General features: G+C 51.7%; 1 protein-coding gene across 2 annotated transcripts; it reads left to right on the forward strand.

Annotated features, from left to right (window-relative positions):
• The first annotated feature begins 669 nt into the window (after positions 1-669).
• On the forward strand, positions 670-22425 carry SLC2A11 (solute carrier family 2 member 11). Of its 2 annotated transcripts, none has more exons than XM_055323034.1 (12): positions 670-690; positions 4120-4218; positions 7084-7244; positions 13609-13733; positions 14807-14936; positions 15902-16050; positions 19398-19585; positions 19672-19782; positions 20278-20379; positions 20462-20537; positions 20791-20918; positions 21152-22425. In XM_055323034.1, the coding sequence occupies exons 1-12, from the start codon at positions 670-672 to the stop codon at positions 21350-21352; spliced, it is 1491 nt and encodes a 496-aa protein (XP_055179009.1). In that variant the 3' UTR covers positions 21353-22425. The 2 variants fall into 2 exon arrangements, with proteins under 2 accessions (XP_055179009.1, XP_055179008.1); XM_055323033.1 differs by lacking the exon at positions 670-690 and adding an exon at positions 1272-1379.
• The last annotated feature ends 5421 nt before the right edge of the window (positions 22426-27846 follow it).

Below are 27846 nucleotides of genomic sequence, written 5' to 3' on the forward strand. Positions count from 1 at the left end.
CTCAGACCTGGGATCATGCCCTGAGCTGAAGGCAGATTCTCAACCGCTGAGCCACCCAGCTGTCCCAAAAACCCACAATGTTTTCAGGAGTTTTTAAAAGCTCAGAGCAGCAGGGACTTCTTGGTGGCTCAGTCAGTTAAACAAGCAACCCTTGGTTTGGGCTCAGGTCTTGATCTCAGGTCAGGTTCTGAGACTGAGCCCCCAGCAGCAAGGCTCCAAGCTGAGAGTAGAGCCTGCTTGGGATCCTCTCTCTGTCTGTCTCCCTCTGCCCCTCTCCACTCCCAAGAGCTCTCTCTCAAAAAACCCCCCAAAACTTAATGTTATTAAGAAACAAAAGTCCAGAGCAGCAAAAATCAAACAAAAACCAGGCATGAGCAAGAGAGATACCGCAGTCTCCCTTCGGGTTACATCCTGTCACAGTCTTTGCTCCGATGGCGTCCTAAGGCCACTTTCAGGCAGGTGTCTATGACCACAAAGAGCATCTTAGGCAAGTCTGGTTTCCATTTGGCCTTCTTCCACCTCCTGGATTGCATGCAGGGCCCAAGAAGCCCTGAGAAATAAAAGATTAATCAGGCCAAGTGGACCCTGCGGCTCCTCACCTCCAAGAGCCAGCCTGAAGCCGGTTCTCCCCGGTGCACCCCGCATCCCGGGCTCGGCCAGGACTGACGGATGCCAACGCTCCAGAGACTGGTGGGTCTGGCCTTAGGTCCCTCGCGATTCTGCCCCTCCACCAGGCCGGGGCGAGGGTGGGGCCCGATGGGGGTAGAGGGAAGTGGGAGGGAGGGGCCGGGGAGGCGGTGCGGGGGGCCGAGGCAGGGGCCCGCAGAGCTTCACTCCGGGGCGGGAGAGCGGACCAAGGGCCGGGACCGGGCTTCGGGCGAGCTTGCAGCCCTCTGCGACCTGGGGGGGCGCCTGCGGGGGTTGGCGTGGTTCCCTTCCGCTTTGCACAGATGGGCCCAGGCTCGGCCGACCACGCCGGGCGTGGCTCTTCAGCCTCAAAGCTACGGAAAGGGAGGGATGGAGGATGAGCGGGAGCCGCCCCTCGGGCCTCAGCCCCGGGTGACAGCTCAAGGCACCGCTCGCCCCTACACCGCCCCGGGCGCCTGCGCTTTGTCTCGGGTGCGCTGGGGACGCGCCTTCCGCTCCCCCGGCCGCCTCGACACCCACCGCGCTTGCGCGCCCGTTCCTGCCCGCCCCTCCCCCCCGGAGAGCGCAGCTACAACGCCCACTGCGCATGCGCCTCCCGGTCCGCTCCCGGGATCCCGCAGAAACCACGGCACCGCGCTCCTCTCGGCGCGCATGCGCTTTCCCCCGAGCGGCCACGGCGGCGGCGGTTCTGTGCGGCAAACCCGGTGTTGCGGCGAATGCTGGAGAAATGCGTACGTGCTCGGTACCCTCCTGCGATGGGGAAAGGTCTGAATTCCGAAACGCGCCCGGCCCAGGCGTGCCAGACGAGGGATGGCAGACCGGCGCGAACGCACGGGCGCAGGCCCTCCGGAGGCTTGACGGAGCGGGCGGAGCACAAACCCGGCTGCTGTGGCCCGCGCGCTGCCGTTCGGTGCTGCGCTCAGACGAGCGGAAGCAGGTGGCGCGCGGGGACGGCCCGGGCCAGGGCAACGTTGCATGGGGTCACGCGTCTGCAGGAGCCGCGGCCCGGCGCATCCCAGGCTGCAGCCCCTGCGCTGTCCCGGGGCCCTCCGGCGGGGCGGGTCCGACACGCCCGGGAGGCAGCAGCCCTTGGGCACCACCGTCCAGGTCGCCGCGCCCCCTCCTGCCTCGCCTCACTCTCCTACCTTCATGTCCTCCTCCGTGCTCCCTCTAAACCCTGTTCCGATGTCCCGCTTCACAGAGCAGTGGGGGCAGCCGGAGGCGAACGTCCACACCACCACCACCCATCTCTGGGTGTCCTTCCCCCGCCCCCAGGCCCCTGGTCCTCCCACTCCTCTGCCAGCCTGCACTGGTTTCCTTCAAACGCCCACCTGCATGGCACCTGTCCCCCTGTCCTTCAAGTCCTCCTGCAGATGTCGCCTTCCCCGACCACCCTCTCAAACACCCCCTCTCACCCCTCCCTGCTTTCTGTCTTCATCACACCAGCTGACATACTATGTATTCATTTTGTTATTGCCTGCCCTGCCTTCCCCTGCTGGAAGGAAAGCTCTGTGAGGTCAGAGATTTGTTTCCTGTCCCACTGGATATATCCGCAGCACCCAAAACAGTTGGTTTACTGTTCCCAGTAGGGAGGCAAGAAGTATTTGTTCACTGAATTGATAATCACCATCATAGCTAATGTGGGAATGTTCTTCCCGATCAGACACAGGACTAGGCAATCCCCATGCATGAGCCCAGTGAATTAAATAATTTCCTGGGGCACCTGGGTGGTACAGTCGAGTTAACCTTCCAACCCTTGGTTTCTGCTCAAGTCCTGATATCAAGGTTGTGAGATTGAACCCCGTGTCAGGCTCATTCAGCACGCATCTGCTTCAGATTCTCTCTCCCTCTCTCTCCACCCCTCCTGCTCATTCTCTCTTAATTAATTAATTAATCTTTTTAAAAATTCCTGCTAGTTTGGAGACCTGCCAGCATCTCCTGCCCCACGGGCTCAATTGTCATCAAGCTCTGTGTCTTTTTTTTAAGTTTATTATTATTATTTTTAATAATCTCTATACTCAGCATGGGACTCAAACCCAAACCCTGAGATCAAGAGTCACAGGCTCTTCCAACTGAGCCAGCCAGACGCCCCAGGCTCTAGGTCTTTGCTGCTTCCTGCAGATCTATCTTAGTAGAAGGCTCACTTCTATGCAGCCCACATGGAGAGATTTTTTTTAATTAATTAATTAATTTATTTATTTATTTATTTATTTATGAGAGAGAGAGAGAGAGAGACAGCGATCAAGGAGGAGAAGGAAATGCAGGCTCCCTGTTGAGCAGAGAGCCTGATGTGGGGCTTGATTTCAGGACTTTGGGATCATGACCTGAGCGGAAGGCAGACCCTTAACCAACTGTTAGCTACCCAGGCACCCCCCACATGGAGGTTTAATGTAACACCAGTGAGACCAGAGTCCTGGGTCCTCACCTGGCTTCATCCTATAGCTTCCAGCTTGAAAGGAAGTTCCTTAGGCCTTATGGGAACTGTAGGCATGTCCTCTGATGGACCGGTCTCCAGACCTATGGCAAGATCCTGCCCCCCAGAAATATCAGAAAGGGAGACAGAACATGAAAGACTCCTAACTCTGGGAAACGAACTAGGGGTGGTGGAAGGGGAGGTGGGTGGGTGGTGGGAGTGACTGGGTGACAGGCACTAAGGTGGGCACTTGACGGGATGAGCACTGGATGTTATTCTATATGTTGGCAAATTGAACACCAATAAAAAATAAATTTATATATATAAAAAAAGATCCTTCCACCCCAGGATGAAAACTGTTGTCTATTATACCAAGTGTGTATGGCACACATGTACCTTGGCTGCCTCCCTACCCTACCTGGAGATAGGCACGATCATCTCCAGGTCCAGTAAGGGCAGAGCTGGCATTGAGACTCAAGTGTGGCCACCAGCTGTGGCCACTCTGCTGCTTCATGTGCCCCACAAGTCCCCATGCATAGAGGTCCATGTGGCCCTTCTGTTAGCCTTATTGAGGAACCTGGTGAGGTTCTGTTAGCGTTATTGAGGAACTTAGTGAGGGAAGGAGGCGCAGCCACTCTGTTGGAGAATGTTTTACTGGGGCAAGCCACTGGGGCTTGGGAGGTCCTGTCCTGCTAGGATCAGAGCTTCACTCTGCTGGGGCCCCAGCTCTGAGCACTGTGCTCCTGAACCACAGCAGGCATGCCCAGGGTCAGCCTGGCACCAAGGGTCAGAGAACTGTTGTCTACTTCAGGAAAATACTGATGGGGGAGAGGGTGGCGGGGGGAGCAGGATCCTGGACTCAGACCAGGAGGCTGGGGTTCTTCTGCTACCTGCTGGCCATGTGCAGTCTCTTCCTCTGCATCAGCTGCCTCATCTGCAAAGTGGAAACATCACTGCCTGGTTCAAATAGATTATAATGCTGTGATTGGTAGGTTCCAGCCTTGGGAGGGGGGCGGAGGCTGGTCAAGGTCACTCTGTATCCTCCCCTCTCTCCTCAGATGCAGGGCAGGGTCCTGCTCCTGACCATCTGTGCGGCTGGCATTGGTGGGACTTTTCAATTTGGCTACAACCTCTCCATCATCAATGCCCCAACTTTGGTATGTATGCTCTGTGCCCACCATCACCACCATCCCAGTAGGTGTGGGGCAAGGGCTAACAGCTGCCCACTGTGGGGCTTCAGGCCAGCATCCTCTCCGTGGTGCTTTCTCCCGTGTGTCCACCTCCACCGAGATGTCCCACGGGTCCTGCAGATTCAGGTTCAAACCTAGCTCTGCATCCTCCCTTGAACCCGCATGTCCTCCTGGGTCCCTGATGTTAGTAGATAACTCTTCTGCCTCCCCAGTGACTGGAGGCCAGCCTTGAATCTGCACCCTCCCTGCCCCCAAACACTGAGCCCTTCCTAACCACCTCTAGCTAGCCAATTCTGCCCATGTCTCTGCCATGACTCAGTTCAGGCCCTGTCTCTCCTGCCTGAATCCCTGGCTTAGCCTCCTCACTGGCCTCCCTGTCTTCAGCCTCACCAGTTTGAGCCAGCCACTCCCCTGCCCAGAAACATTTCTGTGGCTCCCCAGTGCCTATAGGAATAAGGACAGACTCCTCCACTTGAAGTTCAAGGCCTCCTTAGATCTCTCACCTTCATTCCTTGAACCCCACTACCAAAGCAGGTTAAATGCAGGTCCCCAAATGCACACAGCCCTCTCTCTAAGCCTCTTTTGCTGGGGGAAGCCCCCTCTGCTGCACCTGCAGGAGCCCCTCAAGGACCGCCCAAACACCGTCACCTTCCTGAAGCCTTCCTTCAGCAGCACCCACTCACCCTCCCCCGCTCCACCTCCACCTCGGGCTAGAAGTCACCCCTCCCTCCCTATCCTTTTGTGTGGGCTGTCACCACTCGCATGTTGTCTGTGTGGGGCCCATCCCATCTTCCTGCTGGTTTGCTCTCAGTGTCTGAGTCACCTTTGTGTCCTGGGTGCCTGGCACGGACCTGGCCCCTGTCTATGTTCATTGGTGCCTGTGGAAAGGGTGATTCTTTCAGCCCAGTGATAGAAGCTGGCCTCTACCTTAAATCACAAGAGCAAGTGTCCTGTTCCTGGGAAGGCGGTGGAGCTGCACGTGGTGGGTTTTGGGGAAAGAGCTCCAGGAACCAGGTCCTAGGACAGAACGGGCGCTCTCCTCTCCCTGCCTGTCCTGTCCTTCACCCTCTACCCGGGGACAAGAGAGCGGCTGTCACCAGACTGATTTCCTGCTAGCTGGAAACCCCCAAAACAGGAGTCCTCCCCAGTGGCTCCGACTGAAAGGTCTAGGAAGACACTGATTGACTGATTTGGATCATATCTAGGCCAGGTGTGGGATCAAAAGGTGGAGCACTCCCACTGGCCAGTCTGAGTCAGGTGACTGACCACCTTTCTGGGGACAGGAGGCTGTAATGGGTTGGAGAGAAGTCCTCAAAGGAAGGGATGGTAGCCGTTAGCAGAAGCCAAGGATGAGACCACATTCTGGACAGAAACAGTGATAGCAACCCAGTGCCTTAAAGAAAGGATGAAATCAGGGTTTACAAAGGGAGGCCTGAGCTGGCTGCACTTAGTTTATCTATTTGCTCATTCAGCAAACATGTGAGTGCCCACTTCCTGGCAGATTTACAAGCCGGAGAGGGACCCACCTGCAGCAGGGCACTCTGGGGCCTTGCCTCCCCGTGGGCCATCGCCAGCCCCCCCAAATGAGACTGTCTTGGCCTCCGAGGCTCCTCCGAATTCCCCAAATGGATTTCTGGCCAAGGGCAGGGGAGGCTGGCCCTGGTCCCAGCTCCCCTGGACAGTTTCCCCCAGAGGGGTTTGGCAGGGACCAGGCTGACAGCCACTACTGAACTGGCCTGAACAGGGGAGAGCTGGCCTACCCCTAAATGCACTGCCCTCTTCACATCCTGTTGGGAAACCTGAGACCAGACACAAGACTGGTCTCTAAGCAAGGCAAGTGTGTCCCGGCGTTCCCCAAGTGCAGTCATTCCTACCTATGTTGTCACGCTGGGGGTGGGGGCCTGGGGTGTCCTAACCACCCGCTACAGCCCTGCCCTGTGGCTGAGGCTGTGAGTGAGTCCTTTCACCTCCCTGGGCCTAATTCCCAGGTTAAACAATAAACAGAGTAATGTGTATCTAACAGAGTACTTCTAAGGGCCTTCAAAGTTGGAATCCCAGGGAAACAAGTGGCACATTCCAGATAAGTCATGTAGGTTTAGGGGATCCCTGGGTGGCTCAGTGGTTTGGCACCTGCCTTCAGCCCAGGATGTGGTCCTGGAGTCCCAGGATCGAGTCCCCACATCGGGCTCCCTGCACGGAGCCTGCTTCTCCCTCTGCCTGTGTCTCTGCCTCTCTCTCTCCCTGTGTCTCTCATGAATAGGTAAATACAATCTTAAAAAAAAAAAGTCATATAGGTTTAGATACCACAAGGGACAGTTTAAAAATTGAGTGGGGAGACCTGGGAGAGCTCAGTGATACCAGAGTCATTACTGCCCCTTCCCCCGAAGGGACACATGGAAGGAAAGAGCCATGTGATGGAGGACCCCTTGAGAGGAGCAGTGACCTTTGGTGGAGTGTCACAGCCAGCCTGAGGTCACCCTGACCCAGAAACAAACTCCCCTCCTGCCTCTCTCTGATGTCCTGCTGGTGCTCACCGTGGCCAAGCCTGACAGAAAGCCAGTCTGCAAGGAGCCCAGTGATGTGCGGTGGATTCTTGGGCCACAAGTGGGGGCACAGGGGGGTGATGGTGGACGCTGAAGGGCAATCAGAGGTTGTCCAGAACTAGGCTCCAGGCGACACTGTGAGTGAAGGGGACTTGTCCAGTGCTCTCACAGAGCAGGTGCCCGGGTGACTTTGGGGGAGACAGAGCCCCGTGGGGGAGAAGGCCTACCCTGTGGAGCCGGCCCCCCCGGCCCCTGTTCCGGGGGTGCTGACTGGCATCTCTGTCCACAGCACATTCAGGAGTTCATCAATGAGACCTGGAGGGTGCGTACCGGCCAGCCGCTGCCCCGCCACCTAGTTCTGTTGGTGTGGTCCCTCATTGTGTCTCTGTACCCCCTGGGGGGCCTCTTCGGAGCACTGCTTGCTGGGCCCCTGGCCGTCATGCTGGGAAGGTAAGTGCTTTCTTGTGTATGCCCCCGAGACCCCTTGATGAGAGGTCCCCCAGTCTGTAGGCTGAGGAAGGTGGGGGAAGGAGGAGGCCCTGCAGGTAGAGGCCCAGGCCTGCTCTCCTCCTACCCTACCTGCGGCTTCACCACAACCGTCACATTTCTAAGCAGATTTGATAGAGGGAAGGGCCTTGTGCTCTGAGGGAGGGAGAACTCCTGATATCTGGTTCCATGTCTGCCAGCAAGTGCTATTGCACCGTCCACTAGTGTCTCCTCTTCAGGTCTCATTCCTCCACTCTGGATCCAACTGATAGGTTTTTTTTTTTTTTTTTTAAGATTTTATTTATTTATTCATGACAGACACACAGAAAGAGGCAGAGACACAGGCAGAGGGAGAAGCAGGCTCCATGCAGGGAGCCCGATGCGGAACTTGATCCTGGGACTCCAGGATCATGCCCTGGGCTGAAGGCAGAAGCTGAACCGCTGAGCCACCCAGGGATCCCCAACTGATACAGTTCTTGGGGTGCAAACCAGAGAGACAGGCTCATACTAAGTAAATAATAAACAAGGGTGTCTGGCTGGCTGAGTCAGTGGAGCACGGGACTCTTGATCTAAGGATTGTGAGTTCAAGCCCCACATTGGGCAGGGAGCCTACTTAAATAAAAAATGTTTTTAAAGATTTTATTTATTTATTTGAGATGGAGGGAGCACACAAGCAGTGAGGAGGGGCAGCGGGAGAGGGAGAAGCAGACTCCCTGCTGAGCAGGGAGCCCAATGTGGGGCTCAATCCCAGGACCCAAGTATCATGACCTGAGCCAAAGGCAGATGTGTGAGCCACCCAGTTGCTCCTTAAATAACAAATTTTTTTAAAAGTCTACTTGGAAAAAATAAATAAAAATAAAAGTATACTTGAAGGGCTCTGGGGGGCTCATAAGCATCTGACTGGTGTCTCAGCTCAGATCTTGACCTCAGGGTCGTGAGTTCAAGCCCCACATTGGGCTCCACACTGGATGTGGAACCTACTTTAAAAATAAAAATAAGGGTGCCTGGGTGGCTCAGTAGGTTAAGTATCTGACATCTTCTCATGTCATTATCCCAGGGTCCTGGGATTGAGTCCCACATCAGGCTCCTTGCTCAGCAGGGAATCTGTTTCTCCCTCTGCCCCTCCCCCCTGCCTGTGAGCACTCTCTCTCTCACACAAATAAATAAATAAAATCTTTAAAAAAAATAAAATCTTGGGCAGCCCCGGTGGTGCAGCACTTTAGCGCCGCCTGCAGCCCAGGGCATGATCCTGGAGACCCAGGATTGAGTCCCGCGTCGGACTCCCTGCATGGAGCCTGCTTCTCCCTCTGCCTGTGTCTCTGCCCCTCTCTTTCTCTGTCTCTGTCTCTATGAATAAATAAATAAAATCTTTTAAAAAAATAATAAAATCTTAATTTCTTTTAAAATTTTAAAAATATAATAAAAAATTAAAAGCCTACTTAGAGAAAGACAGCCTTGGGCTGACTTGATAAAAAATTGTAATAGGGATCCCTGGGTGGCGCAGCGGTTTAGCGCCTGCCTTTGGGCCAGGGCGTGATCCTGGAGACCCGGGATCGAATCCCATGTCAGGCTCCCGGTGCATGGAGCCTGCTTCTCCCTCAGCCTATGTCTCTGCCTCTCTCTCTCTCTCTCTCTCTCTCACTGTGTGCCTATCATAAATAAATAAAAAAAAATTAAAAAATTGTAATAACTGGAAAGATCCTGGAGCAGCTCATAGAATGAAAGGAAATACTCAGAAGCCAGTTCTTAAGAAGGACAGGATCCAAGGTGGTGCTGAAGATCTCAATAGCCAGAGCTTTGGACCATAATCCCGGGGAGGATGCCTTTAGAGTACATTGGCTCCAACTACATTCTATCTCCAATGTCTTCATTCAAGATTCAGAATTCAGGAAGACAGATTGTTTTTGACCCACTGTGGGTCACACATTTATACCTGTGAAGCTGTGGCTGAGAAGCAGTGCCAGGCAGAAAGAGCAAATGGCTACCACAGTCCACCCCTTTGCTAGCCACCCTGCATATGTAGACATGTTTCTCCTGTGTATTCAGCTCTATACGCGCCCCTCCTAGCATTCCTCAACCATCCCACCAGATACACCAACATATGTGTTCACCTCTCTGAGTGAGACCACTCAAAGCATCATCTTGTCGTGCCACAGGGCCAGTATAATGGACATACTCTTTCTGAGTGCAGGACTTCCACATGATGTCCATTCCACCAACCCTGCAGTTACTTCTCAATGTTCTGCAATCGACACACTTAATGGTAAATTTAGCTGCCATCAGGACATCCCATAGGTGGAGGAAAGAAGAAGGAGGAGGGAAAACACTTAACAAGGAATAGAAAACTAGTGGGTGAATTTACTTTGAAGCACATGACGCAGGGAGTCTGGTAGTGCAAATGGAGTTCTGCTCTGTGGTTTTGGAACCAGCCCCAGGCTTTGCTTGTGACTTCATCCTCCAGTTTTTCATTCTTGTCTTGGGCCAGTCCTTCCACTGGTTGAGGCTCTTTGCCCATCAAATCTTCATTCTTGAGTGGGCTTGGTGGACATGATGATGTGGGATCTTCAGCAGGTTATTATACTTGGAGGTCATCTGCTTCTGGATGGAGGGACTCACAATGCAGTAGTGAGTTCCATGGCACCAGCCCCTCTCTCACTGGTGTAATTCCTTTTCCTTCGATGCAAATTGCACAGGCACCATGTTGTTTGTGTATTTAACAGGTCTATCTCTTAGGATGCCTTCAACTGCAAGTAACAGAAACCAGGACTTAGTTGGCTAAAACAATAGGTGGTCCTTTATCTCATACAAGAAGTGTGTGGATGGGTGCCTGCAGGTTTACCTCGGTGCCCTGGATCTGCTCCTTGGAAGGTGTGTCGTCTTCGTCCTCAGGCTTACAGCTGGAAAGTTAGAACAGTGCCTCACTCAGAGGCAACATTATCTAGCAGAAGGGAGATTTCCTGGTCAATGCCTTATAACAGAAAGAACAACAACAGACTTTTCAAAAAAGGTGCCATGTCTCATTGCCCAGCACCAGGTCACTAGAATAGAGAACAGGATCACCAAGTCTGGGTTAGATTATTGGGTTCAGGGGCGCCTGGGTGGCTCAGATGGTTGAGCGTCTGCCTTCAACTTGGGTCATGATCCCGGGGTCCTAGGATCAAGCCCCATATAGGGCTCCCTGCTCAGTGGGGAGCCTGCTTTTCTCTCTCCTTCTGCCCCTCGTTGCTCATGCTCTCTCTCTCAAATAAATAAAATCTTTAAAAAACTGTATTATTGGGTTCATACCTAAACCTTAAGGGGTAGGGGCACATTCCTAAACAAATTTAGGCTCTTCTTGCAAGAAAGAAGGAATTTGCTATTACCTGATAACTGTCCCCAAATATCTAATGATACCTGGTACAATGTCCCTACATGACAGTACTGACAGGAGCATGAAGGGGAGGAATGAGAATTCAAATTCAGCACATATGCTCCAGTTGTGACAACTTACTGTCCCACCCCAAGCGCAGGGACCCAGTGGAGTTTTTCTCCCACCCAGAGGCAGATTGAAACCCTGATGTGGGGATGCCTGGGTGGCTCAGCGGTTGAGCGTCTGCCTTTGGCCCAGGGCGTGATCCTGGAGTCCCGAGATCAAGTCCCACATCAGGCTCCTTGCATGGAGCCTGCTGCTCCCTCTACCTGTGTCTCTGCCTCTCTCTCTCTTTCTCTCTCTCATGAATAAATAAAATCTTTAAAAACAAACAAACCCTGATGTGTTGCCATTTCCAGGAATCAGGGTTAGGTGTGTAGGGTGGTGAGGTGGTTAGTTAGTTTGAAGATAGGAAACTCCCGATCATTGATTCCTGTGCGCTTTCTGTCTTTAAAATTTTTTTGATTGAGATATTTTGTTATATTCATATTTAAATAACTATAGGTAAACAGAAACCATGTATGCTTTATTTGAAATTATATTTTATTTTGATTACATTTTATTAGATGCACACAGCCATCTGCAAACCAAGGTCAAGTTTTATTTTGTTTTATTTATTTATTTTTTAAAGATTTTATTCATTTATTCATGAGAGACACACAGAGAGAGGCAGAGACACAGGCAGAGGGAGAAGCAGGTTCCGTGCAGGGAGCCCAATGCGGGACTTGATCCCGGGACCTCGGGATCACACCCTGGGCCGAAGGCAGATGCTCAACCACTGAGCTACCCAGGTGCCTATTTTGTTTTGTTTTAAACCAAAGACAAGAAAGAGGCCCTGGTGTGCCTTGGGAGAAGGGTGGTAGAGTGGTCAAGTAGGCATGCTGACATGAGCAGCTTGCTCACGAGAAAGAACCTTTGGGAGCCACACGGGCACCATTGAAAGAGTGACTGAGTGCTACCAGACACACTCAATCTCAGCATAGGAGTGTCATATGGCTCACAGTGCATGATGGATACATGGCCACAAAGGGTCCTACAGTCTGGTATAGGGACTACTGACAAGGTTAGGGTTTGTCCGTCTTTCTTTCTTTCTTTCTTTCTTTCTTTCTTTCTTTCTTTCTTTCTTTCTTTCTTTCTTCTTCTTTCTTTCTTTCTTCTTTCTTTCTTTCTTTCTTTCTTTCCTCTCTTTCTCTCTCTCTCTTTCTTCCTTCTTTTTCTTTCATTCATTCATTCATTCATTTTATTGATTTATTCATGAGAGACACATAGAGAGAGGCAGAGACATAGGCAGAGGGAGAAGCAGGCTCCCTGCAAGGAGCTCAATGCAGGACCCAGTGCCAGGACCCCGGGATCATGCCCTGAGCCGAAGGCAGATGCTCAACTGCTGAACCACCCAGGTGCCCTGGTTAGGGTTATTTCTAATTAAGAGGATGGTAATTCAGTGAAGTAGAGTGGCTTTGCTCCAAAGCTCTAGGTTTGCATTGTGATTCTCCTTTTAGACAACTGTCACAGCCACTTGGAGCACCATAGCTCCCCTAGGTCTAAAGGGGCCAATAGCAGAGCTCTTTGCACTAAGTTTGGAGCCACTAGAGAGTACTATTCTTGCTTATCTCCACTTGGAGCTGCCAGGTTTTCAAATCACCTGGTTTATGTGCATGATGCCCAGTGCTGTACACACTCTCTCCAAAAAGGGAAGATGCCCTCTGAGAGTTGCCCATCCTTCTTAGAGGGAGGGCAGCGATTTCTCATGTACTTTGGAGGAAATATGATGGTGTATGTTACTCCTTTGGACCTCAGGGACTTCACACATGTGGTGGCCCCCTCATTTTCAAGTTTCCACTCTTTGTCATGCTTGTGCCTTACAAGACCTCTAGTGTACTATTCTGGTGCCCATTCTCCCCCGACCTTTCAGTATAAGGTCATCAAAGAAGTGGGCCAGAGAACGTGCTGTGGGTTGTGTAGCTCCCCATGGAAGGGGATTGTGGTCCAGAGCTGGAAAGCTGCTCTATCCTCAGGCAGGTCAGTAAAGGTGCATTACTGCTGGGTGAAAGCGGAGCATTTCTGGGGTTGTCTGTGTTCTGAAGTGGAGCAAAACGCACTTTCCAAATAAATACCCCACAAGTGAAGTGCTTTATTAATTTGTAGCACCGAGGAAACCATATATGGTTTTCAACTGGCGTTACCACTGGACCAAGTTTGCTATAATCTGTGCCATCCTCCATTCTCTAGACACAAGAGAGCTGTGCTTTAGCTCATATTCTCTCACCGATGTGCTGTTGACTTTGGGTAGAATACTGGCCTCTAGGATCCTCCCTGTCAGTACAGCATGTCCCTGTTCAGGGTCAGGAGTCCCAGAGCCGGGGCGTCGTCCCGGTGGAGCAGCTGACATCTCCAGTTCCCACTCCCCAGGCTGCAGTCTGTCCCACTGAACTAGGCCTGGGCTCCCCAGCCATCCTGGAAGTTCTAAGAAATGATCTATAATCCCTGGAGGAAAATGTGAGTGGACTTTACTGGGCTTTCAATGCTTCCCTCCCTTTACTCTGAAGGTCCCTGGTCTTCTTCTCTAGGGTTTTATTGAGTCTGAGAAATCAGATGGCAGGCCCCTCGTTTTACAAAGGAATGGGAGGAAAGGAAGGCTTAATCTGAAAAGGTGAAGCCATGAAATACAAATTTTGTCATTTCAAGCTGTGGTGCAGTCAGAAAGGAGAGGAACGTGGGGTATGTTGGGAGGAGGACGTGGGTCCCAGACACAATGGCTGGTGGTCATTTCCATTTGTAGCTTAGACTCCTTGACACAGCTCTCACATACACCCACGCAGGTCTGATCGGGGCTGGCTGGAGCTGCAAAGAGGGGTCCCCCGGGAAAGTCCCCCCCGACTGAACCGGAGCCTCTCTGGCCTGCATTCCACTTCCCCCTAGGAAGAAGTCCCTCCTGGTGAATAACATCTTTGTGGTGGCCGCAGCAACCCTGTTTGGCTTCAGCCGCAGAGCAGGCTCCTTTGAGATGGTCATCCTGGGCAGGCTGCTCATAGGAGTCAGTGCAGGTATGGGGGGACGCAGCTCATCCTGCCTCTCTATTCCTGCTCATTTAGGTACTCTATTCATTCGTTTTTTCTCTTTATTTCTTTTATGCATTAATGCCTTCTCTTTCTTCATGTTTTTCGTTCAGGCCTACCTCTTCTTTTGTAAAATGATTTTTTATACATTTTTTTAAAGATTTTATTTGTTGGGATCCCTGGGTGGCGCAGCGGTTTGGCGCCTGCCTTTGACTCCGGATCGAGTCCCACGTCGGGCTCCCGGTGCATGGAGCCTGCTTCTCCCTCTGCCTATGTCTCTCTGCCTCCTCTTTCCTCTCTCTCTCTCTCTCTCTCTCTCTCTCTCTCTCTCTGTGTGTGTGTGTGTGTGTGACTATCATAAAATAAATAAAAATTTAAAAAAAAAGATTTTATTTGTTTATTCAGGAGAGAGAGAGAGAGGCAGAGACACAGGCAGAAGGAGAAGCAGGCTCCATGCAGGGAACCTAACATGGGACTCGATCCCCATCTCTAGGATCAGGCCCTGGGCTGAAGGCGGCACTAAACCGCTGAGCCCCCCGGGCCGCCCTTGCAAAATGATTAATTATGGTTTATCTCAAAAGGCTCATATAACTAGACACTTAAAGTGGATATAGAAGCATGAAAAAAATTTAAAAAAATAGAAACATGAGGGATGTCTGGGTGGCTCAGTGGTTTAGCGCCACCTTCAGCCCAGGGCGTGATCCTGGAGTCCTGGGATTGAGTCCCACATCGGGCTCCTTGCATGGAGCCTGCTTCTCCCTTTGCCTGTGTCTCTGCCTCTCTCTCTGTGTGTGTCTCTCATGAATAAATAAAATCTTAAAAAAAAAAGGGATGAGTTCTCAGATCTTCCCTATGGATGCAGAGTAGCCCATTGGGGGCACCTTAGTTTCTGGGGCTTGTCATGTGAGTAAGCAGAGCTTTAAGCACATCTACCTGGGCTTTTACAGACAGCCATCCACAAATCCCCTCTTGACTTGCTACTGTTTATACAGCCAGGTATCTATGTGTATATTAGATATCTAAAAGGTATTCTCAAACTTAGTGGCTGTGCGCACATCTAGGCGTGAGCATGAGTGTCCAGCCCATGTACCTGGGGGAAAGTGCCCCCAAGGAGCTCCGAGGAGCCGTGGCCATGACCCCAGCCATCTTCACCGCCCTGGGGATCGTGATGGGTCAGGTGGTTGGACTCAGGTAAGTATCCTTTCTCCATGTGCCCTGAGTGGTTTGAGGGATGCCAGAAAAAGCCCTTTGCCTAAATTTCTCCTCTATCCATTAAGTGTACTAAGGCATTGCTCCTTGGAATTAAGAAATCTTTGTGTTGAAATCCTGTCAACACCCATCTGGCTAATACGCAAAACACAAAACAGGTATTAGTCAATCACCCTTCAGTGTGAATCACCATTTTCCCTCCTCTCTAGATCAGGGAGCAAAGAACAGATCTTAACAAGAGAGAGGATGAAGGCTTGGGCTTTTAAAGGGGATCATATCCTGGTTATCCCAGAAAAGAAAGGAGAATGCAGAGCCTGGAGCCCTAGGAAGAGGAGTTGCTATGGATAAGGTGGGGCCATGGCCCTACCTTATCTTGGGGCCCTATCTGGGGTGAGAGGTGTCCAGACCCAGAACTGGTTAGAAAGAAGCAGATATCAGGGCGCCTGGGTGGCTCAGATGGTTAAGTGTTTGCCTTGGCTCAGGTCATGATCCCAGGGTCCTGGGATGGAGCCCTGCATGGGGTTCCCTGCTCTGCAGGAAGCCTGCTTCTCCCTCTCCCTCTGACTGCTGCTCCCCCTGCTTGTGCCCTCTCTGTCAAATAAAGAAATAAAATCTTTTTAAAAAAGAAGGAAGGAAGGAAGGAAGGAAGGAAGGAAGGAAGGAAGGAAGGAAGGAAGGAAAAGAAAGAAGAAAGAAAGAAAGAAAGAAAGAAAGAAAGAAAGAAAGAAAGAAAGAAAGAAAGAAAGAAAGAAAGAAAGGAAGAGAGAAAAGAAAGAAAGGAAAGGAAAGGGAAAGGCGAACCAGAGAGCAATACAGGTTTTCTACCCTCAGGAGGGCAAACAGGCAGGGGACAGGTGTGGGGGGGGGAGGAGTGAGGGGATTTGAGGGCAAGTGGGGAGGGCTCTGACAAGGAAGCACCTGGTCTGGCCTCTCTTCTGCCTCCCCAGGGAGGTCCTGGGTGACCCATGGGCCTGGCCCCTGCTGCTGGCCAGCTGTCTGGTGCCTGGAGTGCTCCAACTTGCCTCCCTCCCTCTGCTCCCTGAGAGCCCACGCTACCTCCTCATTGACTGTGGGGACACTGAGGCCTGCCTGGCAGGTAAGTCCCTGACCTTGGGTCCCCAGACCACCCTTGACCTAGGGGTACATCCCTCCAGAGCATGTGAACCTCCATTTCTTGGGTTTCATTTATCAGGGAAAAGCTGTCCCTCACTTTTGTGCCATCCATCCATCTCTTCAAAACTCTTTACCGGGGTGCCTGGGTGGCTCAGCTAGTTAAGTGTCTGACTTTGGCTCAGGTCATGATCTGAGGGTCCTGGGATCACCCTGCATTGGGCTCTGTGCTCAGCAAGGAGTCTGCTTCTCTCCCTCCTTCCCTCCCTCCCTCCCTCCCTCCCTCCCTCTACCCCTCCCCCTGGCCGTGCTCTCTCTCTAATAAATAAAATCTTTAAAAAATTTTTTAAAAAGCAACTCTTTACCAAGGGGCTGTCCTAAGTGCCAAGGCAGTGGGATGGCCGTGGGTCAGTCCCTGACCTCCAGGAACTGCAGGATGGTGCCAGGAAAGAGCCCTCCCCTCTACCACATATGCAAGATGAAACACCGAGTAAGGCTTCATGGGCCCAATGCCACCTGGGTGCTGATAGGCTGATTTATTAGCAATGGCCAGATAATGATGTCCAAGAACATCAAAATCTCAGGCTTAAACCAATAATCCTTTATGGCTTCTACTCATTTACTTGCTGGGCTCGCTTCATGACTGCTGATCTCAGCTGGGATGGCTCATAAGTCTGGGAATCAGCCAGTCAGCCAGTTCAGGCTGGTCTGGGCTGGAGCAATTAAGTTCTGCAGCACTTGCCTCTCCTCTCGCTCTTGGAACCAATGGGCTGGCCCAGGGATGTTCTTTTGGCACAAGAAAGCGGATCCAATTGCACAAGCACTTTGCAAATCTGTGGTCCCCTGTGCCCATGAACATCCCACTGGCCATATTGCTGAACCCAAAGTCAAGGGAAGGGAAAACGAATGGCATATCCTCTCACATGGCAAGGGGTGTTGATCTAGAAAAGGGTGAGGACCAGGGCCCGCTCATGCACCTTCTCAGCTTACCATCACGCCACAGCTATTATTGATACCCCTTGCCTGTGCAAAACAAGTTCAATGTCACTGGGGCCCCACAGTCTTATCCAATCATGGCATCAGTCTTGCAGTCCAGGATCTTAAGATCACATCAAGTCTCTATGTGCCTCCTCTTGATCCAAAGATCTAGGAGCTAAAAACACAGATCTCCTGCCCCTCTGAACTCAACACAAGATGGTGGAAGTAGGACAGGGTAACCTGAACTAACCCTCATTTTAAAAAAGGAGGGGTTGTGGGAACAGAAAGCAGTCACCAGTCCTTAACGCTGAAGTGCTCCTGGAAAAATGCTGTCAGATTTCCCTGCTCTAGGGGCCGGGAATATTCCTTGATCAAGTCCTGGCTCTGCCCCCTGGGAGGGGCTCCCCAGGCCATGGTTTCCCCAGGTTCTGGCTTCTGCCCTCTGAGATATCCTTCCTTGACACCTTCTGAAGAGGGCATTGCAAGTGTGCCCACAGAGAGCTGGGGCATCGGAGTTCCTGTGTGGCTTGGTCAGTTAAGCATCTGCCTTCTGCTCTGGTTATGATCTCGGGGGCCTGGGATCCAGCCGCACCAATCCCCCTGCTCAGTGGGGAGTCCGCTTCTCCCTCTCTCTCCTCTGCCCCTCCTCCTGTTTGTGCTCATACTCTCTCAAATAAATAAGTAAAATCTTTAGAAAAAAAAAGTTGGGGCACAGAAATCTTTACATTTCAAATTGTCTTGGTCTTTCATCCAGGTTGGCAGAGCTTTTGTCAATATAATTTTCTCAAAAACAATGTGATTTTTCTACAAATTTGATTTGCCAAAAAGCCACACCCACAAGTCTTTTTCAAACCTGATTCTCTCTGAGACTGAATTACTGAAATTGGGGGCATGTCAGGCTGCAGGGGTCCATCACCCTAAAGCCCCCCAGTGACCCTTTTTCCAGCCATGAGGGTTCATGAGGCACTGCACTAAGCCACACCTTTTTTTTTTTTTTAAGATTTTATTTATTTATTCATGAGAGACACAGAGAGAAGGAGAGAAGGAGAGACACAGGCAGAGGGAGAAGCAGGCTCCATGCAGGGACTCGATCCTCGGTCTCCAGGATCATGCCCTGGGCTGAGGGCAGACGCTAAACTGCTGAGCCACCCAGGGATCCCAACCCTTAATGTCATTGTTACCTGAGTCCATAGCACCCTGGCAGTGCTCTGGATTTGATCCTGGCTTTCAGGCTGTAGCTTAATATGGAACTCTTTTTGCTAATTGGAGGGGTTCAGAGGAGAAACAAGTTTATTGTTTCTTTTTGCTTTATATTAAACCAATCTAGTGAATTCCAGAATGAGTTAAATTGAATTAAATCTTATTCAAAAAAAAAATCTTATTCCCTCTCAAGGTCTTTTTGAGCACCTTTTTTTTTTTCCTGATAGTAAGCTTAGAATACTCAGCTAAAAACAACGAATTCATGCTTTCACCACACAAAGATCTCTTCCCTCTTGTCCAGAAGTTCATGAGGTCTGTTTTCTTTCTTCCCCACTACTGCCCTGCATACCGAGGCTTCTAGTTTTCCAGCCCCCTCACCTTCCCTGCCTGGTCTTCAAATCAGTCGGGTAGATTCCAGGTCCTAGTACAGTAGGTAGCACCCACTCCTGGTACCTGTTAATTAATTCCTCAGTTTTCTGTTGCTGCCTAATAATCATATCTCAGTGGCAAACAAAAAAGCAATCACTTTTTTGATTGCTTTTTTGATTTTGAACTCAATCACTCTTGAGTTCCCAGGGGTTGGCTGAGGTCGACCTGTGCCTGGCTGGTGACCTTGTTGCTCTTGGTGGCTCATGCAGATCGGCTGGGCACTGGCTAATTTGGGAGGGTCCCTGCCGGGCCATCTCTGCAATTCCTGGGACCAGTGGGCCAGCCCCACCCATCACCCTTTTGTGATGGGAGAAGAGCAAGAAGAAATAAATGAGCAAGGTCTCTTAAGGCTTGGGCTGAAAATTGCATCCCTACAGCCTCCCTACAGCCTCATCGTACAGATCCTAGCCAGTCACATGATCCATACCTTGCCCTTTGGGTGCAGGAAGCTGCACAGATCCCCTAGCAGAGGGCCCGGCTAGGGGAACTGGGGAGGACTGGGGCCGTTGCTGGGTCATGGCCATCTGCCTCAGTGGCGTCCCTTCTGATGTATCCGAGCTCCTACAGCCTTTTCTGGTCCCTGATGCCCTGAAATGACGGCGATGCCCCTCCGATGGGGGGGAGGGGTGCCCAGCGCGGGGGTGAAGGGCGCTGGGGTGGGGGCTCACTGTGGAGGGCCGCAGAGGGGCTGAGTGAGGCCCAGCGCCCTCCTACCCGCACCCCCAGCCCTGCAGCGGCTGCGGGGCACCGCCGACGTGGTGCAGGAGCTCTCGGAGCTGGACGAGGAGCGAGCCGCCTGCCGGGGCCAGCGAGCGCGGCGCCCGTGGGAGCTGCTGCAGGACCGCGGGCTGCGGAGGCAGGTGACCAGCCTGGCCGTGCTGGGCGGCGCCTTGGAGCTGTGCGGGAACGACTCGGTGAGCCCCGCGTCCCCGCCGCGGGCCGCAGCCGAGCGAGCGCAGGCAGCCGCAGCCCGGCCCTCTCCTCCGCCCGCCCTCCCCAGGTGTACGCGGTCGCCTCGTCGGTGTTCCGGGGGGCCGGCGTCCCCGACGCGGAGGTCCAGTACGCCGTCGTGGGCACCGGGAGCTGCGAGCTGCTGGCGGCCTGCGTGTCGGTGAGTCGCCGCGCTCCGGGCTGACCCCCACCAGCCCTGCGGGGGGCGGCAGGGCCTGGGGTCCTGAGGCTTTTCCGCTCCAGGTCACTGTGCTCCAATGGGGCGAGTTAGCCAACATTTATTGAGCACCAACTGTTGACCGTGCACTTAAAACACCATTTGAAGGGACGCCTGGGTCCCAGCAGTTGAGCGCCTGCCTTCTGCCCAGGGCTGACCCTGGAGACCTGGGATCGAGTCCCGCGGGCTCCCTGCATGGAGCCTGCTTCTCCCTCTGCCTGTGTCTCTGCCTCTCTGTGTGTCTCTAAAATCTTTAAAAAAAACCCACACCATTTGCAGATGACCAAAGGACTGGCCTAATTAATAATGCCTTAATCTCCTGGAGCAATCAGCTGCTCCTAACTGCCCCCTCCCACCCACCACCAGCTTCCCACTGCTCACCTCTAACGGGCAGCAGGCTCTAGTCCCTGCCGTCACCAGGGCTCCTTTCCTTTGCAGTGTGTGCTGATCGAGAGGGTGGGCCGCCGCGTGCTGCTGATAGCCGGCTACTCCCTGATGACCTGCTGGGGAAGTATCTTCACCGTGGCCCTGTGCCTGCAGGTAGCGGGGCTGGACACGAGGGTTGCGGCTTGGGAGGGCCTGACGTCCATCTCTCTCCATCCCCTCTGCCCCTTTACTACAGAGCTCCGTCCCCTGGATGCCCTACCTGGCCATGTCCTGCATCTTTGCCTTCATCCTCAGCTTTGGCATTGGCCCCGGTGAGTGGGCCCAAGGAACCCTGGGCTTTGAGCTTTGTGGAAGGAGCATGAATGTCTGCATGCATGGTGGGTGGCTGTGAATGCTGTGTCACCTGCATGCCCTCCACCCCGCCTACCTGTACCAAGGCTTCTGGGAGGGAATGGCGGGAGGAGGAGGGCGGGGGATCTCCACTCCCATGTCAAGGACAAGGTGGGGGAAAGGCTGGGCAGGCGGGCCCAGCTGGCAGCCCCCTGTCCCTGTTCCTCCTCCTAGCCGGAGTGACAGGGATCCTGGCCACGGAGCTGTTTGACCAGAAGTCCCGGCCAGCTGCCTATATGGTCTGCGGAGCGCTCATGTGGATCTTGCTCTTCCTGGTCGGGCTGGGGTTTCCGTTCATCATGGTAGGCCTGCCCCGCCGCCCCCACCCCTCATGGGGCCCTGGCCTTAGGTTTCATCTCTGTCAGCAGGAGAGGCCCAGTGGGAGGTCTCTATCCAGGGAGACTGAGGCTGGTGGGGTTAGGACTCATCTGAACCAAGAGGGACAAATCCCTCATCACCGCCTGTCAATGAGGCCTTCTGTCTGGTGGCTGAATGGGGCCACACCAGGGCTTCGGGTCTCTCTTTTCACCTGCAGGAGGGCTTGTCCCACTTTTTCTATGTGCCTTTCCTTGGTGTCTGTGTCTGTGGGGCCATCTATACTGCCTTCTTCCTCCCCGAGACCAAAGGCAAGAGCTTCCTGGAGATCTCCGAGGAATTGGACAGACTCAGCTTCCTTAAGCAGAACCAGGGCCCTGACTGGTCGGGCCCAGAAGTCATCCTGTCCACAGAGCTGTAGCTCTGTAGGTACGGCGGGGGCCCAGAGCCAGCTGTTGCTCTCTCCTTTGCTTCCTGCTGAGGGTCCTGGCCCTCTGCATTCCCTAATTCTTGCATTCATTTGTTTAATGAGTGCTTATTAAGCACCTACTGCATGCACGCTTGGTGCCAGGTGCTTAGCAATCTGTGGTGAGCCAGAGAGACAGGATCAGGACCTGCTGGTGCCCTGTCTAGAGGCAATTAACAGGAAACCAATAAAAATAATCACAAACTCTAGGAAATGCTGTAGGAGAAAATACAGATTATGAAGTGTGTGCATACTAGGGAGCCTCACTTAGTTTGAGGAGGGTGGTCAGAAAAAAATTTTCTGGGGGCACCTGGCTGGCTCAGTCGATATAGCATGAGACTCTTGATCTCAGTGTTGTGGGTTTGAGAGCAGTGTTGAGTGTAGAGATTACTTAAAAATACACTCTTTGGGCACCCAGGTGGCTCAGTCGGTTAAGTGCCCTGCTCTTGATTTTGTCTCAGGTCATGATCTCAGGGTGGTGAGATCAAACCCCATGTCAGGCTCCACACTGGGCATGAAGCCTACTTGGGATTCTCACTCCCCCTCTCCCTCTGGTTTTCCCCTCCCCTGACCTCTAGGTGTGTGTGTGTGTGTGTGTGTGTGTGTGTAATTTGATTAGTTTTGGCAGATGTATATGCCCATGAAACCACCACCACCACCACAAAGTAGGACATTCACATCACCCCAAAAGCTGCCTCGTACCCCTTTGCAATCAGTAGGCCCCCACCTGCAGCCCTAGGCAACCACTAACCTGCCATCTGCCCCCATAGGTCACATTTGCTCTTTATAGAGTTTGATATAATTCTATACTTTATATATGCATTTGTGTCTGTGTTTGCTCCAAATAAAGTTTTTGGGATTCCCGCATGTTGTCACATGTATTAGTATATATTCCTTTGTGTTGCTGAGCAGTATTCCACTGCATGGATGTATTGTAATTTGTTTACCATTTACCTGTTGATGGACATTCTGGGCTGTTTCTGAATCTTGGCCATCATGAATAAAACTGGATAAACATTTCTGTACAAGTTGTTGTGTAGAAGAATGTTTTCATTTCTTTTAGGTAAATGAATTACTGAGTTTAACAGCAAATGTATGTTTAGGGGCACCTGGCTGGCTCAGTTGTTAGAGTGTGTGACTCTTGATCTTGGGGTCGTGAGTTCAAACCTCATGTTGAGTGTAGCGATTACTTAAAAATAAAAGCTTTTAAGGGCAACCTGCTTGGGTCCCTTCTTTGGGAGCTTTGTACTCCATCATTCAATAAACTTTACTATTGCTCAATAGACCTTGCTTTGCTACCCACCAAAAAATAAAAATATTGAATGTATGTTTAACTATAGAAGACAAACAAAACTATAGAAGAAATTTTTCCAGGAGCTCCTGAGTGGCTCAGTTGGTTAAGCATCTGACTTTGGTACAAGTCATGATCTCAGGCCCCACATCAAGCTCCCAGTTCAGCGAGGAGCCTGCTTCTCCTTCTCCCTCTACTCCTCCCCACTGCCTGTGCTTTGTCAAATAAATGGATAAAATCCTTTAAAAATTGTCTTTTGGGACACCTGGGTGCTCAGGGGTTGAGTGTCTGCCTTTGGCTCAAGGTGTAGTCCCAGGGTTCCGGGATCGAGTCCCACATCGGGCTCCCTGCAAGGAGCCTGCTTCTCCCTCTGTCTGTGTCTCTGCCTCTCTCTGTGTCTCTCATGAATAAGAATCTTAAAAAAATTGTCTAAGAGCAGAAATCTTTAATGAATTTGATGAAGCCCAATTTATCAATTTAATTTAATGAATTTGATGAAGCCCAATTTATCAATTTTATCTCATGTGATTAATGCTTTTTGTGTCCTCTCTTTATCTGTCTCAACATTGCAAAGATTTCCTTCTAAATGTTTGATAGTTTTAACTTTTACATTTATGTTGATGATCAGTTTTCTCTTAATTTTTTTCTTAAAGATTTTATTTATTCATGAGAGACACAGAGAGGCAGAGACACAGGCAGAGGGAGAAGCAGGCTCTCTGTGGGGAGCCTGATGTGGGACTCCATCCCAGGACTCCAGGATCACGCCCTGGGCCAAAGGCAGACAACCACTGAGCCACCCAGGGGTCCCATGTTAATTTTTGTGTATGGTGTGAGAAAAGGGTTGAAATCAATGGTGATGACCTCAACCATCTTCTCAGCCCTAGGGATCCTTAACCAATTGAACCACCAAGGAGCCCCAGAAACCAGTACTTGTTATTATCATTGTTTTACACAGGAGAAGGGGAGGCACGTGAAGGCAGTGGCTTGTCTAAGGTCCAAGGCCATATCACCAGGTGGTGGGCCAGGACTGACCTGGGTGGTCTTGACCACTGCACCATGTTGCTCCCCCTGCCCTGGCTGTTTGGCTACCTCACACCATTCCATGGAGGAGGTCCATAGGCCACCTGAAGGGTCCCAGGAGACACTATGGATTTGTGATGTACCTGGGGCTTGAGCTGGGGCGCAGGGTGGGGCCAGAACTGGCGGCAGGACCTGGAGGCCAAGGGGCCACATCTCAGTCTCCGCGAGGGCAGGCGGGGAGGAGCCCACTATGTGGCCCTTCGCCGCAAAGCCTGCAGGAGGTCAGAGTCTTACACCAAGGGTTCCCTGGCTCCATTCCATAGGCAGCAAGGAATCAAAGATAAAGGAGGACCAGATACCCAAAGAAAGACAAGAATGCTGAGGTGGAGCCCAGGTCCATAACCAAGGCTCTGGCCATGGAGCAAAATCCCAGGGGTAGATGCCAACATTCTGCAGACAGACAAACAGACACACACACACACATGCAAACACACACACACACACACACACACACACCACAGCTTTCTTTGGAGGCAGACCATGAAGATGCATCCACAGAGGCCCAGGTGATGAGGCCTAGAGATGGATGGGTTTCCAGCTGGAGGTGTCAGGAAGGCTTCCTGGGGGCCACTGGTGCTACTGGATGGAGACAGGAAAGCTCTTGGACAGAGTAGAGGTGCAGGAGGGGAAGCCCGGCATCCCTGGGGGAGAAGTGCTCTGAGGTGAGGTGGGGAGCCCGGAAGGCCAGGCGGGGAATTTAGCCTGAGATCATAGGGAGCCAGACCCTCCACTGGTCTCCTCCCCTGACGCTCCAGTGACCAGTGGCCCCACACTCTGAAGTGCCCACCCCACCAAGGTGCAGGCTTATGCCCCCCTCTGGGAGGTGAGGCTTTCCCAGAAGGACACCACCTTGGGGACAGGCAGCTATGAGGTTTCTGTGATATGGGTCTGAGTGGGGCTGCATCACGGTCACCCCCAGTGCAGCGGGAGGAGCAGGCCAGTGTCCTGGGGGCTCCTGAAAAGCCTGGCCTCGGCTTTGAGGGGATCCTGTGAAGAGGGGATCCTGTGAGGGGACAGGACCTGGAGGCCAGGGAAGGAAGCTCAGTCGCCCTCTCTTTGCACGCCCACCTTTGGGGGTTCAGGCCTATTAGCTCATTCCCTGCTCTGGGACATTTAGTTGCAATACAGTAAGTCCCGGTGGCATTTACTGAGCACCTCCTATAAGTCAGGGACTTTGCACTTTGTCCTTTCAGCTCCTTTAACCTTCACACAAGTCTATGGGAAAGGAATTACCACCTGAAGCCCCCTCCTCATTCTGAAACTCAGGCTCTGAGCCTGTAAGTGACTGTGTCCAGATCACCTGCTCTGAACCACATCTCAGGGGCCTGTGGGGGTTAGCTGGCCATGACTGCTGGCTCCCCACCACGCCCTGGCCCTTCCTTCATAATGTGGTGGTCTCTTGGCAGACACCCCTCTTTGTAATCCTGTACCTTTAGGTACATCTGATCACCAGTGGGAGTGATGACACCCCACGGGTTTTTCCACTATGGAAGGAAGAAGAATGGTCTTTCCTTGTCTGTGCTGCAAATTTACCACATTCAATGAACAAGGACAGGGGACTGGTGAGTTCAGGAATGGTCGAGGGCTCTGGGCTGGCTGAGGTTTTGCTATAGGGGTGTCAAGGTTTGTGTGGCCTGGGGAGGGGTGCCGAGGGAGACCCAGCTGGTGGGAGCCAGTACAAGGGCGGACTGCCCATGGACACGGGCTGCCGGTGGGGGAGAGGCCTCAGGGGGACAAGCAGGTAACCCCGCAGTGGGATACCAGCAGGCCTCTCTGCTCCCATACCCTCCTTCCAGCTTGGGTAACTCGGATCCTGTCCACAGAGATGTCCCTGGCCTTCAGGGTCTGCTGGGTGCTCCTGTGAGCCATAGTCCCCCTTATCCAGCTGGCTTTTCCCTCCATTGGGAGGTTTCCTTCCCTCCCACCTCTGTGTCCAGCAGCACTTTCCCACTGGACAGTTCTAGGTGGTTCTCCTGTAAGCATCTTTGCTACAAGTGTTTTGCCATATAACCAATTGGCTGTGAGACAGTTTTGCCATAAAAGATAAAAAAAAAAATAAATAGCTGGTTGAGTTCTTTGGTTTCATCAACTGGTTGACAGTTTAGGTTCAATTCTCCATTGACACAGTACTCCCATTTGTATATATTTTTTAAAGATTTTATTTATTTGGGGATCCCTGGGTGACTCAGAGGTTTAGCGCCTGCCTTTGGCCCAGGGCGTGATCCTGGAGTCCCGGGATCAAGTCCCACATCGGGTTTCCTGCAGGGAGCCTGCTTCTCTCTCTCCCTATGTCTCTGCCTCTCTCTGTGTGTGTCTTTCATGCATAAATAAAATCTTTTTTTTAAGATTTATTTATTTATGCATGATAGACAGAGAGAGAGAGAGAGAGAGAGAGGCAGAGATACGGGAGGAAAGAGAAGCAGGCCCCATGCCGGGAGCCTGACGTGGGACTCGATCCCGGGACTCCAGGATCACACCCTGAGCCAAAGGCAGATGCTCAACTGCTGAGCCACCCAGGTGTCCCATTTGTGTATTATATAAATCCTAGCCCTCATAATGGTCTATACAGTGGTACAGGGTTATTGAACCAACATTTCCCACAGAACTACAGAGCGTCTATCAATGGATAGGTGACAATATGCCAAGAACAAACAACAGTGTAGGACCTTTCACGACGTAAAACAAAACAAAACCAACTAAAACTAAACTAAGATAAAATAAAAATAGAGCTACCCTACGATCCCATTAATCACACTACTGGGTATTTATCCCAAAAATACAAAAACACTAATTCAAAGGAATACATGCACCCCTTACGTTTCTAGCAGCATTATCTACAATAGCCAAATTGTGGAAGCAGCCCAAGTCCATCAACGGATGAACGGATAAAGAAGATGTGGTGGACGTATACAACAGAATATCACTCAGCCATCAGAAAGAATGAAATCTTGGGATCCCTGGGTGACGCAGTGGTTTGGCGCCTGCCTTTGGCCCAGGGCGCGATCCAGGAGATCCGGGATCGAATCCCACGTTGGGCTCCCGGTGCATGGAGCCTGCTTTTCCCTCTGCCTATGTCTCTGCCTCTCTGTCTCTCTGTGTGTGACTATCATAAATAAATAAAAGAAAAAAATTTAAAAAAAAAGAATGAAATCTTGCCATTTGCAACGATGTGGATGGACCTAGAGGTGCTAAAGTAAATAAGTCAGAGAAAGACAAATACCATAGGATTTCACTCATATGTGGAATTTAAGAAACAAATGAGTGGGGATCCCTGGGTGGCGCAGCGGTTTGGCGCCTGCCTTTGGCCCAGGGCGCGATCCTGGAGACCCGGGATCAAATCCCACGTCGGGCTCCCGGTGCATGGAGCCTGCTTCTCCCTCTGCCTGTGTCTCTGCCTCTCTCTCTCTCTCTGTACAACTATCGTAAATTAAAAAAAAAAAAAAAAAGAAAAGAAACAAATGAGTGAATGGAGGGGAAAAAAAGAGAAACCAAGAAACAGAGTCCTAACTATAGAGAACAAACTGATGATTACCAATACAGGAGGTGGGTGAGGGATGGGTGAGATAGGTGATAGGGATTAAGGAACGCACTTGAGATGAGCAAGGCATATTGTATGGAAGTGTCAAAACGTTCTATTGTACACTTGAAACTAATAAACATTTATGCTAGCTACACTGAAATTAAAATGAAAAATTTTAAAAGAAGCTTTCATGGGCAGCCCCGGTGGCCCAGCAGTTTAACACCGCCTTCAGCCCAGGGTGTGATCCTGGAGACCCGGGATCGTGTCCCATGTTAGGCTCCCTGCATGGAGCCGCCTTCTCCCTCTGCCTGTGTCTCTGCCTCTCTCTCTCTCCCTCTCATGAATAAATAAATATTAAAAAAAAAAAAGCTTTCACAATGTAATACAAAGCTCAGTTACAAGGATGCATCCTAGGGACACCTGGGTGGCACAGTCAGTTGAGCATCCAACTCTTGGTTTCGGCTCAGGTTGTGATCTGAGGGTCGTGAGATTGGGCCCTGCATTGGGCTCTGTGCTCAGTGCGGAGTCAGCTTGAGATTCTCTCCTACTCCCTCTCCC

Source organism: Nyctereutes procyonoides, unplaced genomic scaffold (assembly GCF_905146905.1).
Source record: "Nyctereutes procyonoides isolate TBG_1078 unplaced genomic scaffold, NYPRO_anot_genome, whole genome shotgun sequence".
NCBI classification, from domain to species: Eukaryota; Metazoa; Chordata; class Mammalia; order Carnivora; family Canidae; genus Nyctereutes; species Nyctereutes procyonoides.